Source organism: Anarhichas minor, unplaced genomic scaffold, assembly GCF_050575085.1.
Source record: "Anarhichas minor isolate MPS153535 unplaced genomic scaffold, ASM5057508v1 ptg000113l, whole genome shotgun sequence".
Taxonomy (NCBI): domain Eukaryota; kingdom Metazoa; phylum Chordata; class Actinopteri; order Perciformes; family Anarhichadidae; genus Anarhichas; species Anarhichas minor.
In genome coordinates this window covers 346,999-365,978 of record NW_027466559.1, presented here as the reverse complement: position 1 = coordinate 365,978, position 18,980 = coordinate 346,999, and the positions used below count along the sequence as shown (strand labels likewise).

The 18,980-nt window shown below is 43.3% G+C and overlaps 1 protein-coding gene across 1 annotated transcript; it reads left to right on the top strand.

The window, feature by feature from the left end:
• Nucleotides 1-5,067: 5,067 nt before the first annotated feature.
• hoxb1a (homeobox B1a) lies at nt 5,068-8,246 on the top strand. Its single transcript, XM_076082913.1, has 2 exons — nt 5,068-6,327; nt 7,888-8,246. The coding sequence occupies exons 1-2, from the start codon at nt 5,502-5,504 to the stop codon at nt 8,244-8,246; spliced, it is 1,185 nt and encodes a 394-aa protein (XP_075939028.1). The 5' UTR covers nt 5,068-5,501.
• Nucleotides 8,247-18,980: the final 10,734 nt, after the last annotated feature.

Genomic DNA, 18,980 nt, shown 5'->3' with positions numbered 1-18,980 from the left:
GCCTGATTTGTGGAGTGCTGCAGAGATGGTTGTCCTTCTGGAAGGTTCTCCTCTCTTCATAGAACAACACTGGAGCTCTGTCAGAGTGACCATTGGGTTCCTGGTCACCTCCCTGACTAAGGCCCTTCTCCCCCGATCGCTCAGTCTGGCTGGGCGGCCAACTCTAGGAAGAGTCCTGGTGGTTCCAAACTTCTTCCATTTCCGGATGATGGAGGCCACTGTGCTCATTGGGACTTTCAATGCTGCAGAAATTTTTCTGTACCCTTCGCCAGATCTGTGCCTCGATACAATTCTGTCTCGGAGGTCTACAGATAATTCCTTGGACTTCATGGCTTGGTTTATGCTCTGATATGCACTGTCAACTGTGGTACCTTATATAGACAGGTGTCTGCCTTTCTAAATCATGTCCAAGCAACTGAATTTAGCACAAGTGGACTCCAATCAAGTTGTAGAAACATCTCAAGGATGATCAGTGGAAACAGGATGCACCTGAGCTAAATTTTGAGTGTCATGGCAAAGGCTGTGAATACTTATGTACATGTTATGTTTTCGTTCTTTATTTTTAATAGATTTGCAAAAATTTGCAAAAAACAGTTTTCACTTTGTCATTATGGGTTGTTGTGTATAGAATGTTGAGGAAAATAATGAATTCAATCCATTTTGGAATAAGGCTGTAACATAACAAAATGTGGAAAAAGTGAAGCGCTGTGAATACTTTCCGGTTGCACTGTATATTGATTATTGATTTTATCAGTCCATTCTATGGTTTATGAGGATTTGCTTCGTGTCTTTGTCTTGTTTGATTGCAAGCTCAACCCTGCATTTTATTATATGGTCTGTTGATTGGAAAAAACATCGCTTTGATGACATCCCCTTAGGCTTGAGGTGACTGTGATGGACCTAAATACTTTTTTTGAGAAAATAATTAGTTGATTAATTAGGAAATCTAAATGTCACATGATGAAAAATAGTGTTGGTTCAATTCAATTAAATTTTTTTGTATAGCACATAGACTGTATATAAGAGGTGGACGTAGTCATCGTGTCCTCACCTGTTGGTTTATAGACTGCTGTTTTCAAACCTCGAGTTCGGCGATTTGGCTGTCGCCATCTTGCCGTTTTTGCAACCAATGAACGTAAGTGATTATTTTGCAGTATACGGCTCTGGTAGCAGCAGCAACCTGTCAATCACAGTGAGCCCGCCCTTAAGCATTCTCCGCTTTATGGTCTGTTTGACTCTAAATGGACCATAATGTACTAAATTAACATCATGCTGTAGTGAAGAAGACTTGAAACTAGAGATTGAGACCATAAACTCATGTTTACAATGTTTACTGAGGTAATAAATCAAGAGAGAAGTAGAGTCATTTTCTCATAGACTTCAATACAACCAGAGGAGTCGCCCCCTGCTGGTCATTAGAGAGAATGCAAGTTTAAAACACTTGTGCGTTTGCTTCACTCTTCAGAACTGGAGGTTGACTGATATAGCCCAAAATCAAACTTCAGAAATTTGCCTCACAGGGCTTTACAATGTGTGCAGCATATGACATCCACACTGTCTTTGGACAATTGCATCAAAAAAAAAAACAGAATCCCCCCCCAAAAAACATTTTACAGAAAAAAAAAGTAAGAAACCTTTGTGAGAGCAACAGAGGAGGATCCTCTCCCAGGATGGACAGAAGTGAAATGGATGTCATGTGTACAGAATGAACAACATAATAGAGTTACAACACAATCAATCCATTTGATATAAATTATTCAAATAATGCCCAGATACAAACCACGAGTTCAAAACTTTAACACACACATAAACTGCTATATGACCAAAGAATGAATTAACAGAACTGAATCCTTACATGAATTTTAAAATACCTGACCTCATGACCCCTCTCTCCTGTAGTCCCTTCACCACCCAGACAGCCGCGTGGGCGTCATTTAATCTTCTTCTTCTTGTCCCGGTCTGTTCCTGCTCACTTCCTGCTCACTTCCTGCCCACTCTCTCGCTCTCCTTTCAGCCCCTCGCTGATCATTAACCTCCCTACTTGTCGCACGCCCACGCCGCTCGTCCTGATTTCGTCCTGGCGGCTGGGCGACGGTGCGTCTGCTGTCAAGCCCCTTCACAGGGGAGGGGTGAAATGGATGAGGTCATAATGGAGAGGGGGGGGGGGGGGGGGGGGGGGGGTAATGAGAAGGTGTGCAAACTGTGAAACGGACACTTCATGAGCAAATAGTTAACAAAGACATGAAGAGATAAGATTACATTTTATTTACCTCAAGGGTGCAAAGAGTGCAAACATCAAATTGTAAGAGAACAACAAGGTGCAAAGAATTCAAGCAAAGCCAGAATCAGGAGAGCAATGGCTGCTGGGGGCCACTTGAACCGGAATTCTGGAATTCTGTTAAGATTTTAAAAAGGTTACGAATAAGATCATATGTTTTCAACATCATCAAACTAACAACTCAAGGACACAAAGGGGCAAAGAACACAATTAAACCCAACAATGAGCACAGTAGCAGGTCATTGTTTGGCGTGCTCACAGAAAGAACATTGTGTCGTCGTCAAGGCTACCCCTGCTTCCTGTCCTGCTGGACCGGCAGGGTTTGTCCGTCCAGAAGGCCTCCTGTCTGCCTTAACCTCATTTCTGTAACAGATCAGCTCATTCATTCAATTAGCAAACACACACAAGTGCACTCTCACATGCACATTCTGCCATCAGAAATCCATGGCCTCCCCAATCCAATTGTCGAAAAACCAAACCGATTCCCAAAAGTCTCCGCGATCGGGGCTCCACCGGTCGATAGGAAACCTTTTGATCCTTTAAAAGATCCCTCGCATCATGTGAGTCAAACGTGTAGAGAAGAGATACAGTCCGATCAATGATCTTTAAGGTGACGATCGGTGTGGGTGAACCGGGCTGAGAGGTGAACGCAGAAGGAGAGATGAAGCTACAGTCTGTCAGTGCTGCATGTGTACAGCAGAGGGACAGAGAGTCAATCAATCAGCCACAACGGTAGATCGAACTTTCAGAGACGAGCCAACGCACTGCTTCGGCTCTCGGTTCACATTGATGATGCTGTATTTTTACAGGGAGTTGTGGAAAAATCCTCAGAGTTTAGTCAGCCCCGGCTGAGCTCGAAGTAAGAAACCATACAAGCATACGTTTAATGAGGATAATTCCACTTCATTACAACTCTATATTTGTAGGTTTGGCCAGCAGCAAAACTTTATTTTTCTGGGATCCAATTTTTTAAGAATGACAAAACCACGTCTCATTAGGCCTCATCTATAAATGGTGAGGAGAGCGAACGTGTGCGTAAATGAACGTTCCGTGTTTTACTTTAATTTCCACATCAGCATATAGCATCTTGGATGGTAAAGCAGCTCTGTAGCTTTGATACATCATACCTTTGTTGATGCTTATGAAAGCATACACATTTGTTGGATACTTTATAAGAATTAACAGGATCATTCTTTTCATTTCCTCTCATCAGTTAAACAATATACATATAGGCAGAGTTTTTTTATTCATTTAAATACACAGAATGTAAGCTACCCTTTTGTATCACATTCAATGTTAGAGGCTATCAGAGCAATAGGAACGTTCCCTCGTGTGGCTCACAGGTGTACAGCGGATATAAACGTTACATAGAAGACGATGGAAGACATTCTGCAGATTTTTTTGGCGACCCCAAATAAAATCTCCTGCGACCCACCTGTGGACCCCGACCCAGTCTTTGGTAACATCCGTCCTAAAAGTCCTAAAAAACTCAGTTTGATGCCTTTGTTTTTCTTCAGTATATCTTTTCATGGTCCATTCATCGACGCTCACAGCTACATGGTCAGGTATATGTGCAGTATAAACGTAGGTTCCATAGTTTAAATAAATCAAGTGCACTGTTTGATTCTCAGACTAGATCAGAAACGATTCTTTGATTCCCAATAAGGACCCCACAAAGGTTCATCTATGACCCACGTTCACAATACATCTTCATGTGCAGTGCAAGAGAATACGCAGGAAATGTGTGCCTCCAGTTTGTATTTTTTGGAACCTTGTGTTAACATTGACTTAGTTCATCGTTTGGGCTCCCACAGACCCCATAGTGAATAATTATAACAAAATCAAACTATTGTTTAAAAATATGATTTCCTTCTGACCTAATTAGAACCCAATATGTACAAATCATTGAGGCCGTAACTCTTTCCTTTGTCAAAAACTGGACTTCAAGTTTTGATGAAGAAATGAGCTGAAAGCATTGTAAACACACTAAACAGGGACGTATTCCATGTCTGATATGTTATGAGCTATATGAACAAGGAAAGGAAACGCTCAGCATGTTATCCTACAGAGTTTGGCTCCATCCTGTTAGAGCTTGTATGAGCTTTTAGGAACATAAATCCTACATTTGGGTATTTAAGGAGGAGCAGTGCTGTGTGAAATCTACTGTGGGCTATCAGGTTATGAATAATCCTCTTCCATGAGGAATAGTCATGAAACAATGTTATTTTGGAGCTGTTAAAAACAACACATCACTCCGCAGTCATTCCAGCAGCAGCAGCATCATGACAGTAATGCTGCCGGACAGGGAGATGTGTTTGGGGACCTGCAGCAGCAGTGTTACAGGAGTTATACTAAAGAACATCAGTTTTCTGGGAGTCAGTCTTCTCCAGAGAGGTCTGGAAGCAGCGGGCCGGCTCACACAGCTCCTCTTCTGTTCTCCGCCTCTCTCTCTCTCTCTCTCTCTCTCTCTCTCTCTCTCTCTCTGTTCTGACAGATCCGCGCTCATATCAGATTGATGGGCCCGTTTGATTGAAGTCCCTTTGTCGCGCTAATGTCACGGCGAGTGATGGATGAGGCGCGTGCGCCGGGGCAAACGCGCGCGCGCGCAACAACTATACACTCCTGAACCGAAAAGTCCCCTCCTCCTCCCCCTTCCCGTACATACACATGCCCCCCCCTCATCCCCCGTTTTCTGTGACCGGCTGACAAACTTCTGTCCTCCGGTCACCACAGGCGACGTGACGACGAGCCACGTGACCTGCGGCGGAGGTTAGAACGACAGTCGTGGGGGGAGAGGAGAAGCGGAGAAATAGGTCAAAACAGAATGGAGGAGAACGGAGTGTGACCTGCGCGGAGGTGAAAGAGGTGACTCGACTCTTTTCCGTCTTCTCGCGGTGTTTCGCCGCCGTCACCGACGGAGACACGCGGGTTTAGATGAGCCGTTGACAGCGTAAAGGCCTCCCGTTTACGCACACAAGCGCACCACGGCAGAGCGCGTGACTCGCGTGTGTTTCCAATTTATTTTACTCCACTTTGGAAGTTTCTGCTGTTTGTTTTCATCATTTTTGCTGAACTATTTTACAGAACTATTTTTCTTTTATTGTGGAGTTTTTTTCTTCTTTTTTTTGTGATTTTGTCGTTTGTTGATGTTAATTCTAACTCGATTCTGTTAACTTCATCTGTGAGCTCCTGTTTCTTGCTCATTTTAAACGCCGCTGTCTGCATGGACAACATGAACTCGTTTGTGGAGTACTCCATTTGTAACCGACCGGGGACCGGCGCTTATGCTGCGCCTAAATCCGGTTACAACCATTATCATCACCATCTGCATCACCATCCTCTGGAGCAGCATCAGGGCTTTCCGGTGACCTCCGGCTCCTTCCACGCGGGGCCCACCGGCTCTTCGGCTCCCGTTAAAGGGACGAGAGGTGAGAGCGGCGTCGGAGGAACGACTTACACCGGGGACGCGCGACTGTACGTGGGCTCTGGAGCGCACGGGACGACCCAACAGCAGCAGCAGCAGCATCAGCAACATCATCATGAACAGCACCAGCAGACGCACAACGGCTACCATCATCAACTTCACCCAACCCAGAGCTTACAAAGTGGAACACTGTCTGCCTACAATAACGGGAATAGCGGCAGTACCGGGGCCTATGCAGGTCAGGCGTGCGCCACAAACTCGGAGTATTCTAACGCGGTAGGCCCTCCCAACACCGTTCACCCCCAGTATTTCATAGAGGAGCCCGTGGCCTCCACCTACTATCATCAATCAACCTTCCCCAGCTCGGCCTCCACCGTCGGCCCCAGCTACGGGGCCCTGGCCGGGGCCTACTGCGGGCCTCAGGGCGCTCTGGCCGGCCCACAGTACCCGCAGCAGCTGAGCGGGGGTCTGGACGCAGCGGGCTACCTGGGGCTTCAACACGGGGGAGGTTACGGGGAGCTGCCGGTCTCCCAGGACCGAGAGAGGGGAGAAGAGGAGGGCCAGCAGGCCGGGCAAGGGCAGACCTTCGACTGGATGAAGGTGAAGAGGAACCCGCCTAAAACAGGTATGGATGGGCGGGTGATTTTGCTGGAGATAAGCGGTCAGTTACAGCACTATAGAGGCAGTAGCCTCGTTTGCATTCATCAAAGCTGTCACGACATATGAAATGTGGTGGACAATAAATATCTAAAGGAAGCTTTTAAAAAATGTTTTATGTTTAGCTGAAATGAGAGGAAAAAATGTGGCCTATAGTCAGCAATAAAATGTGAAAAATAACATTTAGGGGGAACAGGTAATTAAACTGATTGCATTTAATTGTAACAACACAAGCGTATACGTTTCTCTGAAGAATAACGAAATTATTATCAGTAATGTATTTTTAATTCTATTTCCTGCAGGCCTCAGTTTTCAATGTATCTGTACACAGATGTCAGGCTTTTCTAATGTAAATGTCACTTGCAGTCTGTTCTCGTTCCACTGAAGTCTCAATTCGTTTCACGGTAAACCAATGGGACATTAAGAAAAAAAGAAAAGCTCCATCGATGTATTTATTTACTTTTATTTATATTTTTTGTGGTTGTCCAACATCAATAGGTCACATACACTGTATTTATAAACAACGGGATCTATCATAATACTGAGTATTGTGGTTTAATTTCACAGATCTTTCAACCACAATAAAACGTTTCTGGCATATTTCACTAATAACGACCGCGAAGGTTTCATTTCCATTGTAAACACACATTTGCTCTCCAATAAATGAAAACAATTCATTATTATTTTAAATGACCAATTTGTTGCTGAATATTGTTCAAGTAAAAAATAAAATGCCTATGGATTATTCTTATATGTATTGCTCGTGATATTCCTCATGGAACGCCGCGAAACGTTTCACTTCTCATTGTGACGTCAACTTGACTACTCGCACTTCATATACAAAAACGGTGTTTGTGTGTTTTCAGGACTTATTCAGTCTGCAGTCATATCTCAGGCCAGATAGCAGGTCTGGTTCGGGTCCACGGAGGCCCCCCGACGTCTGATAGGGGTTTCTCCTCTCTCTCTTTCTCTCTTAATGGACATAGCAGACGGTTACTTCACCCTAGGAAGTCTGACCTGCTCTGTTATCTTTTACCCCCCCTCCTCCATTACACCCCACCTCTCCATCCCTCTGCACGTCTGCTCGCGAGCCCTCCCCCCCTCCCCTCCTTTGTAGTCCTTCTTGATATTAAACTTATTTTGCTGTAACATTAGGATTAGCAGATAAAGACACACACTGATCACTATACAACCTACAGTCTGGATTGAAATAGCCTGATTAGTAAACTAAATACATAAATAGATATTAATACATAAAAACATTACCACAAATCATACAACAACAAAAATGAACGAAAAAAAGTATAGGGACCTATAGGCAATAGTTTACTTCCTGATTCTATTCAACGTGAAAGGCATGCCGGGTAAAATAAAACAGCAGCTCCCAAACATGGACACATTTAATTCATACGGTCGGAACTCTTTGTTCTCTGTATTCTTAACATGAACATCTAACCTTTATTTATTATGTAAATAAAATAAATTCCTATAACACATTAATAACATCCTCTCTCTCTCCTCCACCCAGCCAAAGTGTCGGACTTCGGCCTCGCGGGAGCGCACAACAACGCCATGCGCACCAATTTCAGCACGCGGCAGCTCACGGAGCTGGAGAAGGAGTTCCACTTTAGTAAGTACCTGACGCGGGCGCGGCGCGTGGAGATCGCCGCCACGCTCGAGCTCAACGAGACGCAGGTGAAGATCTGGTTCCAGAACCGGCGCATGAAGCAGAAGAAGCGCGAGCGGGAGGGCACCACCGCCACGGCGCGCTCCTCTTCCTCCTCCTCCTCCTCCGGGGCCGACGGAGGCTTCAACAAGGACCCGGACGACACCGATCACTCCTCCGCGTCCACGTCTCCGGGCGCGTCCCCGAGCTCGGAGACGTAGTCCGCGCTAGCGATGTGACTGGTTTGGCAGAATCTGGGGTGTTGCACTATGGGATGCTATCTGTGGTTAAGTCGTCAGCAACTACGCATTGGTTACTGACTTCCTACATGTCCCATAATTCCTTTTTATAATCCCATCCAGCACCTGGAGGAGATCCGGAGAAACTTGATCAAGCCTTTCTGGTATATTTACTGCTCGGTCAGTTGTTTTTATACAGAGAATAACACGTGTTTCCTTCAAATACATGAACTACAGTTACTTGTTGAGGAGTCAAAAAGCACTACAGCTGATTCTGAGCCCACAGTAGTTGATGTTTTGACCTCAAGGGCTGCACTGATGCAACAAAGGGGACCAACACCAGGCAACCAACATGAGCGCACATATGGCTGATAATGACTGCCGATGCAAAATGCCCCAACTGGAGGAAAGTCTTAGTAATAACAATAATAATGAAGAAGTCAGATAAAGCTCCGGCCACTTTATCTGGGATGTCAAGTAGGTGACATTGTCCAGTGGAACTCTGCAGCTTCTTCCAAACCAAACCAAAAGCCACATTCTCACACAGGACCACGTATTTCATACGGAAACAAACAAGTTGCAGTGGTTCCCAACTTGGGGTTTGGGACCCCGTCATGGGGTCCAAAGATAAGTCTGCAGGGTCGCGATGTATAATTGAAGGAAAGAAAAAACAAATTTGGTTAAACAAAATGATTAGTGTTTCTGCTTTTTTGTAAAAGTATGGAGTATGTTTACATCTTTAGGCTTCTATACATCTTTATAATGAACAATCTGGGAAGGAAAACGAACCCACTGGCTAAACTAAACACAATGCATTTGTACTCTAGGGCCATACATAACCTCTGCAGCGGTTAAAAGGTGCTGAATTAATATAGCCGCAGACAACTATTTGCTGTATGAAGATATGTCTACCTGAGCGAGAATGAATTCTCTCCCCCTCTGTGTGTTATCTGAACTTCTCCGTGCTTTGTGTACATAGCCGGGCCGTCTGCTCGTGCATTTAGTGCACGTGAGTCCTAGTGAGCGTGCCCCACTGGCGAAGCTAACAGCCTCGTCTTTGAACTGCGCTCATACGGCGGTTACCGCTGACAACGCCGTCCCGACCGCCACTGTCCCCCCCCCCAAAGGTGAACACCGTTGCCTTTGTTTGCACCATTCGAGCTGTTAGGACTGTCAGCTGGCGGCTCAGCCGTCGCCATGTTGAGAGCCGAGTGGACGCAATCCCCGCATCATAGGTATGCTCTGAATCTGTAATTGAACACCTTTAACTTTGTGGTAAAGGTTGGTCACCACTGCCCCAATGGACCTCTGGTGCAGCAAATGTCATGACAGCGTGGATCACACGTCTCGTCTCTGTCCAAACCGGGATAATCAAAAACCTTCAGGAGCCGTATTCTCAAACTCTCTCACTGGTGAAGAAGCTGCTGTGGTGCTAAAACGTTTGCTGAACAGATTGTTGGACTAAAACCTTTTGAGAGTCCTGATGTTTAGACACCCACATATATTTTTGAGATGATCTACTTTTCATGTGACGGTAGATGAACATAGAGTCTGGTGTACCGGGTAATGATGACGATGATGGTGGTGGGATGCACTTTGCCATCTTTATATAATGTCTGATTCACAGGGTTGAACTGGTATTGGGTTATTTAAGGTGGATCATACGTTATTTCTGCTTTTTTTTGTTTTACATTTTTGACGGTTTTAATATTTTTTGCCACTGTTGTTTTTGTAAAAACAAACCCCATGAGGACCATCATGGGATGCTAAAACCCCACTGAAAGCCTTCGTGATTGATGTCAATGGGAAGAAACTCAGGGATACACAGCTGTGCTGACATGACCACTTCACATACAAAACCCTTAATTTATGATATAAAACATGTCGAGCTTTGGTCCATCTTTAACCCACATACCAGTGTGAGTCCAGCCTAACTAAACGAGCCTGAGGATCAGGAATACAGGGAGCCTCTGATGGCAAAAACACGCCTATGTCTTATGTGCTTGAAGCTATTTTTGTTCCACTTTTAGAACCTTTAAAAATGTATATTTGAACATGTGAAGCGTCGTACCGTGTGTTCGTCTCACCCCGTGCAGCTCTGGCCTTTGCACTGTGTGACTACAGGGTACCTTTGCAGAAAAACTGCTTGAATTCATACATTAATCTGGAATATTCGTTCAGTTTCTATGTATGGTGATTCACAGGATTGTGTCTTGAACATGTTAGTTAGACTCAGGGTCTAATTTGGGGTGTGTGTGTGTGTGTGTGTGTGTGTGTGTGTGCCAATGGGGGACGGGTGATTAAAGAAAACTACTGAAAAGAAAGGCTGAAGCCTGATAAGACACACTCGTCTCCTTGCTGAATGGGAAAAGTGGGGGAAATAATGTTTTACTGCCGGTCCTTTCCCCCGCGAGAATTATTTATTGGATGCATTTTATGTTATTGATTAAAGATGATGGGAAAAAAGGTGTTTGTCTGTGAAGGGGGTGTTCTCCACGTGTACATCTTTTTTGTTCCTGCAGAAGGCCGTGATACTTAAAACCTGACAAAATGACTTCATGTGAATAGTTCTACTCTGAAATAGATCTAGTAAACATCACAGGAGTAAATCTCGTCGTGTGTGTAATGTTGTCGGGTTAAAGGCCGGCCTCCACTGTGATCTTTTTCTTTTTTATATTGTTGTCTGTTGTTTTGAAATGAGAGCAGACTGACTGAGTTTTATCAGTTCTGCTGCCTGAGAGACTCCCAATCATGTTCCTGTCTGTCCTTTTCTGTCTGTCCTACCTCAATTAAAGACTCTCCTGTCAAACCGCTGCTATTGCACTCTTGACGATGTTTTCTTTACACTGACCATGAACTGTTTTGTATGATATAAATCCATTCATTCACAAATTGCAGAGATTTAAAAGCAGTGCTGCAGGAACCAGTGGGCTGGGAACTGAAAGCCAGAGAACTTCATGCATTTCAATAAGCATTCAGGTCTCTCGCATCCACATGGCCGCATGCCCTCTGGTTGACCCACACACACACATGCAGGGCTACAGTGAGGAATGTAGCGGGGCTTTCCGGGTGGCTCGGCGACCTGTTGACCTTTGGAGAGCCTCTGGGATATCTAAACATGTAAACACACTCCTCCTCCTCATCTTCATCTCCTTCTCCTCTCCGCCGGACTGAAGGTGTCTGTCCTGGAGCCTGGGTGGCAAGCTCAGTCACCACCTGATCACACACACCAAATGCAAACCTCCCTTAGATCCTCCTCCTCAGTCACACCTCATCCTGTGCACTACATTGCAATAGTTGTTTTCAGATTATTTGGTCAAAGAGTTTATTTTTAAAAAACAACCTCATCTTCGACTGCAATTAGTAGTTTTCTACGTTCCCTAATATCCACCAGGAACCAGTTTTCCGCTGTGATTTAGACCCGTACTTTCCCGCTCTCTGCTGGTCTGACCGGATGTAGACTGTGGGTATAAGCAGCGTTGGGTAATGTTACTTTAAAAATAAAATGAAGTCATCAGTTTTGTGTTACCAAAAAGCAAAACCCCTTGCTATTCCATGCGCATGTTGGTTGTATGGTCCAGAGGGCACGTAGCCCACACGTAGGCTATACCTGCTGAACCTATTGAAACGTCATCGCACAGCCTCGTCTGCTGCATCAGGGCCCTGCGGGTACTATCAGGTCATCTGAGATTCATTTGCAATTAAACAAATAAAAACAACGCAAAAAACATGGAAATTATCCTTTTTTCTCCTTTTTGTTGACAGAAACAATCAACAATAAACCCAAATAAAAAATAAATATCTGTATAAAAACGTTTTTCTGTTATTAAAATTAGAACAGAAAAAATGCAACAAAAAGCTAAACGGAAAAACAGAAGAAGTCGTTTCATTTGTCATTGATCAGGGTCCAGTAACGGATCAACTTGGCGGGGGAGGGACGGAAAATAGTCTTTTTTTCTTTTCTGCGAGACTGTTCCCTTCATGTTCCGCTTCATAGAGATTTTTATTTATGCTCCTACGGAGAGAGATACTCGTTCATATCGGTAGCATCTCCTCCACCATGTAACCGCCTACATGCGTATTTATTTCCCTCGGAGTGACAGCTCGAGAGCTGAACTAAAAGCTTCTTGTCTCATCGTTCTTCTCCTTAATGTGCCTCAGCGCCCACCAGTCTTCTTCTTTAAATCTCAATTAGACCTCTTAAAGCTGACAGACACTTGTCCACCGGGCACAATATAACAAAATAACTGATTACTGTCAATTAACACGCCGCGTTACTCGCTACGACAGCGATGTAATCTGAGTCGTCTAACGTGTTGCTTTGTAACATGTTGCACTTAGCACTGGGTGTAAGTCTGCCATTGGCCGCCTAGTGGGCATTCTCCTCCCCTTCTGATATTTTCTATTTCCTTTTTTGCAAGGGCAGCGTCGCTGCATCCTCGGCCTAGTGCCTACGATTGTGAAAGCCAGACCCCCCCCCCCCCCCCCCCCATACTAGCACAATAATGGGACCAGCCGGACCTTTTGACCTTGTGGACATAGGTCCAGTTGGCATTGGATGTAAATTGTGAGGCGTGGAATCGCCCGTGTGAACCTACTTCCTCTGGATTCTGGGCTGGGATTTTTTACAAGTTTCCTATTTCTTGCTCAAATAAATACCAAAAGTTGGTCTCTGTGTTCATGTGTGTCTGTTTCTTCTTCTCTTTGTATGGTTCCTCTGGCAGGAAGCTCTTACTCTTTCATTCTAATGGACGATATTCGAAGTGTGACAATACTTATTTCAACTCAATCTACTTGTCAAAAGGAAGTGTGACTGAGCCTGCAAAAAACAGTAACAGTTGACTGGAGAAGCTTCGTCATGTCTGAAGCATTTACTCTGATGATGTCATAGGATTACCATAATGCTGTCGTTAGGGTTTTCTCAGATGGGGCATAGAAACCTTTGGACTGGAAGCTTGTGTTACAGACTTGGGGGTGTGGAGTTGGAAAGGTGTGTCCATTTACTGGTCAGGGAATCTCACGAAGGATGTGATTTATTGTGATGCATTATGGGAATTGTAGGACTCATGATATGGAATAAAAGGCAGGATATCTCAGCCCCTGTTGCTTCAATTTGCAACCAATCAATGAATCAAATGCTCTGAAGAAAAGAAGAATGTAATCTGGTATCTGTGTGAGGACTGTAATAAGACGGTCTAAGACGGACTACCTGCTAGTCTACCTGTGCGCACTCATTGCTCTTCATCCCGGTCTTCCACAAATTGCTATCTTGACAGCTGTACATCAATAACCATGTTCGTTGTTTACATTCATATGACAATTGTGGAGGAGTGGCTTTAGAGGGAGGCCTGACGAGACAAGCTCTGTGTTGCCGACTTGGCAACCTTCTCACTAGATTCAGGGACCTTTGGAGCTAATGTAGCTGCTCTCATTGTAAAACAGTTGGCAACACTGAGCTGGGTTCTTTGGTTGGATGAAGTTTATTTTTAGTTTTTTTTATTCATCGTACTCTTGCTGGTTTCTCAAGAGTACCAGCCTTTAAGGGGAAAATAAGAAAACGGTGCTCCGTTTGAGAACAGAAGGAATAGGAAGAAGGCGGGGGGGGGGGGGGGGGGGGGAATGCTGAAGATGGTTACATTGGTGAAGCAGAGGACAGTGCATATAGAGGCCGAGAGGACAGAAAGAGAGAGAGAGAGAGAGAGAGAGAGAGAGACCTTGAGAAGGAGTGGTAATTATTTCAGGGTGACCTCATACGGTCTGACCCCCAACTTCTGTTTTCCTTTCCATAACTCATCTCAAGTTCAACACAGAGCTGTCTGCCTGTGTGTGTGTGTGTGTGTGTGTGTGTGTGTTCATGCCCTCACAATGAGCTGTGAAAGATAACGTGGTGTGGCTGCAGTTCAAGAGTTCAGTATAATCAAATAGACGAGTGCACACACACACAGACACACACACACACACACACAGACACACACACACACACACACACCACACTAGGCAACGTTCTTATGGTATTCTATAAAAATAAGGTCATATTATGAATTTTTTAAACAAATATATTAAATTTACACAATAGAATACATTTAAATCATTACGTTTTTTCTATATTTTTATTCTAAATAGAATTAAGCGTTCGTCGTGTTTTTGTCTTTAGTAGGATTTCATAATAGATTTTTTACATGCGGAATGCTCAGAAATCTGTACGTTTCAATATTGAAAGAAGATTGTCAATTCTAAATGCTGAAATAGCTCCTCCTCGTCTTCTTCACTCCTGGCCTTTGTCACCACTGGACGGACAGGAATGTCATGGCCTGATAACCTCCTGCTCCCTGCTCCCCCTCTGACCTCAACAGTCGAGCCTGTTGACAAAAACAAAAAACAAAAAAACAAAAACTTTCGGCTTGTGTCCTCTTGTAAAAGACCCAACATGTGGATGACATCACTTGACTCTGCAGTTTTAATGTTGAATTAAAGAGATGGTGTGGGTCGTCTGTAGATTAGTGAACACCCTCCCAATGAAAGACTCAGGTGATGCTCCACTTTGGGGACCAGTTGTCCTTTAAGTGAGGATCCAGGATCGTTGGGTGGTTGAGATGATTCCAGGGATCTTGCTTGGATCGGGAGTGAGAACCAGGAGGATCTAAAACGGATTAAATGATGTTCAGTGTCCTGTCCTCTGTTTCACAGCTCTAACACACACACTTAACGGTTATCTGCTTGCTACTTAATGACTTTGAGAAATTTGATGACGATCGCTTATAAAATTTTAATGCTGACGAGTTTCAAAAGTCTCCTGCAAATTACTGCTCGGGGCATCAGAGACTCCAGCTGTAAAAACTGGTTGAAAGAGATTTTTATGAATGAGTTTATCTCTAAGTAACAACAGAAATATATATTTTCATTTTATTTTTTACATACAGAACAGTGTTAGTCTGTTGGACCCCAAACAATGAGGAAGAAAGAAAAGGTTCAGAGGGTTTCATGGATCCTTAAGGGTTTTGTGTTTTCTAAAATGTTCCAGTTTTGCATCAGTCTAATGTGGATCAGCCGGAACCAGATTGAGGTCTGAAGCAGGGCCCAAAGAATGTTTTATCCCAGCATTTCATGCACTCAATTGTGCAAATCAGATTTATTTTGTGTGTATGTGATGATTTTCTTATGTTACCGCTCATATTACAACAATACAGTATCAGTGGCCATTATACAGAAATGAACAAGAACTTTAAAAACGTAAGTGAAGCACGTTGTTCCAGAGCTTCTTCAGCCGCTCTAAACCTCCAGTGAGGAGGAGTTTGTTGATCTTCTATCATTTCTAAAAAGAGTCTTAAGTTACGAATGCTTTGGGCGTGAAGAGGTCCATCAGGTGGGTTTCAGGATCATCTCCGCCCTCAGAGGCCTTTGGGAGAGGAGGCCCATGCAGATGTTTCCTCCAGAGCAGCAGGCCTGTGTCAGCGGGGTGCGGCGGCTGCTCAGCAGGGCTGCTGAGCTCCTCTGTGGGCAGCGCTGCACTCTGGATGACCTGACAGACACAAACCATCACACACACTCAACTGGACTGAATAAAGCACAGAAACACACTCCAGGGTTCCTCTGCTCGCTTTATCTTTCTATCTTAGTGTTCTATTCACTGTAATCCATTTTAAATGATGCCTTTAGATTGGAACTGTCATCATTATTTATGATGACAGTGTTTTGTATTTTCTAATGTTTCTGTGATATTTAATAAATTAAATCTGACCATAGTCATCCTTTAATTGATATCAGCATGAATATACTGTATTGTTTCATTGCATTAACAATACAACACATTGTTACTGCTGATGAGTTTTTTGGGAACATACATACAGCTCACTCCCAGAGAACTGAAAAAACAACAAAAAACATGACAAGAACACAACTATTATTATTATTATTGTAATATTATTATTATATTTTACAGAGTGAAAGTGTAGTTATATCAAATATGTGGATGACAATACAACAACACATCTGTTAGATATAAAGTGTATCGCTTTAATTCATATTTATAATGTATGTATTTTACCATAACCTATTATATACTAATTATATTTGTTGAAAATGGGACAATTTAGATTTAATTAATATGATGAATAATATGCAAAAGAAAAAGGGATTTTCTTTTACATTATATTTACAATACATTCATATATTTAAAACATCCTGTATTATTGTTCTGCCCTGTATTCATTAGAGTAAAGAATGTGTGTGTGTGTGTGTGTGTGCGTGTATTGTGTGTGTTTAGCCGGCCCCAGCTGAGATACAGCACACAGCGTTGCAGTCCATTAAGCAAGACGAAGCTGAACATCTGCATCAAACGAAGACTGAATACAAAGAAAGCAGCTTTTTATTTCAATCAAGTCATGTGACCGTTTATGCTCACATAAAACCGGCCCACGCAAATAGGAAAATACTCATCTAGTGTGGGTGAAATTGTTTTATTAACTTTCATACCAATACATTTGACATCGATATGATACAAAACAATGTTAAAATTAAGTTTTTTATTTTTTATAATAAAAACACTTTCACAAATGTTGAGTTTAACCTGCAAAATAGGACCAGCTGATTTTGAGGCAGTTTAATTCATAAAAAAAACAAAAGACTAAATAAATTCGATAAGTCACATAAACCCACAGACACACAAACCCACAGACACACAAACCCACAGACACACAAACCCACAGACAGTAGGCTTTGATACGGTTTATCTGTCCTGCAGCTTTGTACTGATCCCGAATAAGAAATCAAACTTTTACTGACCAACTGACAGCTCAAGATAATAGAATAAAAATGTCTTCATGTAGAGACTGTAGTTTTCCGACCCGATACTGCCAGGCTGGTGTGTGTGTGTTTATGGCAGACAGGCCTGAACACCTATGACTGTTTGCCTTAGCTAACATTGTGTACCCCATGCCCCTGTGTCCTCAGCACACACACACACACACACACACACACACACACACATGCTCACCAGAGTCCGCATGCGGTGTTAGCTTCAGATAAACAAGCTATTGTGCTGCGTTCTGTCAGCACCCTCTCTCTCTGTGTGTGTGTGTGTGTGTGTGTGTGTGTGTGTGTGTGTGTGTGTGTGTTTGTGTGTGTGTGTGTGTGTATTGAGAGAAAGAGAGACGGGGGGAAACAGGAACAGCTAAAGTGCATCAGCTATCCTCAACGCTTGGGCGAAAGCAAGGGCACATCCATCACACCATGACAACAAACACACACACACACACACACTGACACAACACCACAAAATGACAATGCCAATATTTAATGAACGATCTTGTTCGACATGAAATCAATCAGTAATTGGGTCATAACAATTATCTAAGTTAAACTGCTGTTGACCAAGAACCTGAGCAGGCAGAACCAAGGCCACACACGCAAAGAGAGAGGAATATTGTTTCCTTGAAGCCGGGGTGGGATAGAGAAGAAGCAACCAGCGTTTACCTTGACTGACTGTAAAAGACTACTGTGGGCAGATAAAATGGAGAACTTTGAGAATGTCAGTTCTTGGCGGTGAGAAACCCTCACGGAGAACAAAAGATCCAAACATTTCCTCGTCACGATTCCACGTTAGCTCGTGTCCGTGAGACCGTCCTTGTGGAAAGTATAAATGAGTCTTGAGGCACCTGTCAATCAGAGCCCCCACAATGCCACTGTCTTCTGAAGTTCAGCCAAAGACACAAACATTATTGAAACAATGGAATGAGTTTCAATTTCTAAAGACAAGCTGGGGTTCTTTAAATTTAAAGTGAAGCCAATGCAGAAGCACATTCAACTTGCATTCTCTCTAGTGTCCACCAGGGGGCGACTCCTCTGGTTGTATAAAAGTCTATGACTCTACTTCTCTCTTGATTTATTACCTCAGTAAACATTGTAAACATGGGTTTATGGTCTCAATCTCTAGTTTCAAGTCTTCTTCAATACAGCATGATGTTCATTTAGTACATTATGGTCCATTTAGAGTCAAACACACCATAAAGCAGGGGATGCTTTAGGGCGGGGCTTACTGTGATTGACAGGTCACTACCACGTAGTTGTCCGGTCCTGTGTTTTTGTCGTAGAACTCTAAAGCTCTTGTCTCTAAAGGTTTATTACCATGATATTATGAAGGGGGATAGTAACAGTGTATATGTTTCACCCACCTTTTAATAAGGTACTGCTGAAATACACTACACACCTCATGTTACCTCATTGCCCTGTGAAGGGAAAATCCCTGCACCAGTGAACAATGTTGCTTATACAGACCAGGAGATCATTCTTTTTCTCTAGTTCATGATCAGTAGATGGATTTATGAATAGTTTGGTCTTTGTAATAATGCCAAAATCATATCTCTAAAATCTGTGCTTTTAAAGTCTGGCTGGAACCAGGTGAAGACCACATCAAAAGATGGGTCTCGGTCCAGTTTTTGGTCCGCACCAGAGGCGCTCTACATTAGACCACACATACAATTGTTGAGAAGAATACATAATCAATTCATTTCTTGAGACCTTAAGTCTCAAGTCCAAATGTTCCATTCAAATTTCATTAAAAATGAATCAGAGACAGTCTGCTGGCAATGCTAATGATGATTTGTTGTTATGCTTTGAGATATCAATATCTATGTAGAAATGTTCACACTCCAGACAGATCAGGCCTGTATTGAGTGCTGTCCACCTGTGATTGGCTCACTCGGGTTACATTCAGTATCA

Coding starts and splice junctions, on each gene's coding strand:
- hoxb1a (XM_076082913.1), top strand. CDS start 5,502: ATGGACAACATGAACTCGTTTGTGGAGTACTCCATTTGTAACCGACCG. Junction 6,328..7,887: donor GAGGAACCCGCCTAAAACAG/GTATGGATGGGC, acceptor TCCTCCACCCAG/CCAAAGTGTCGGACTTCGGC.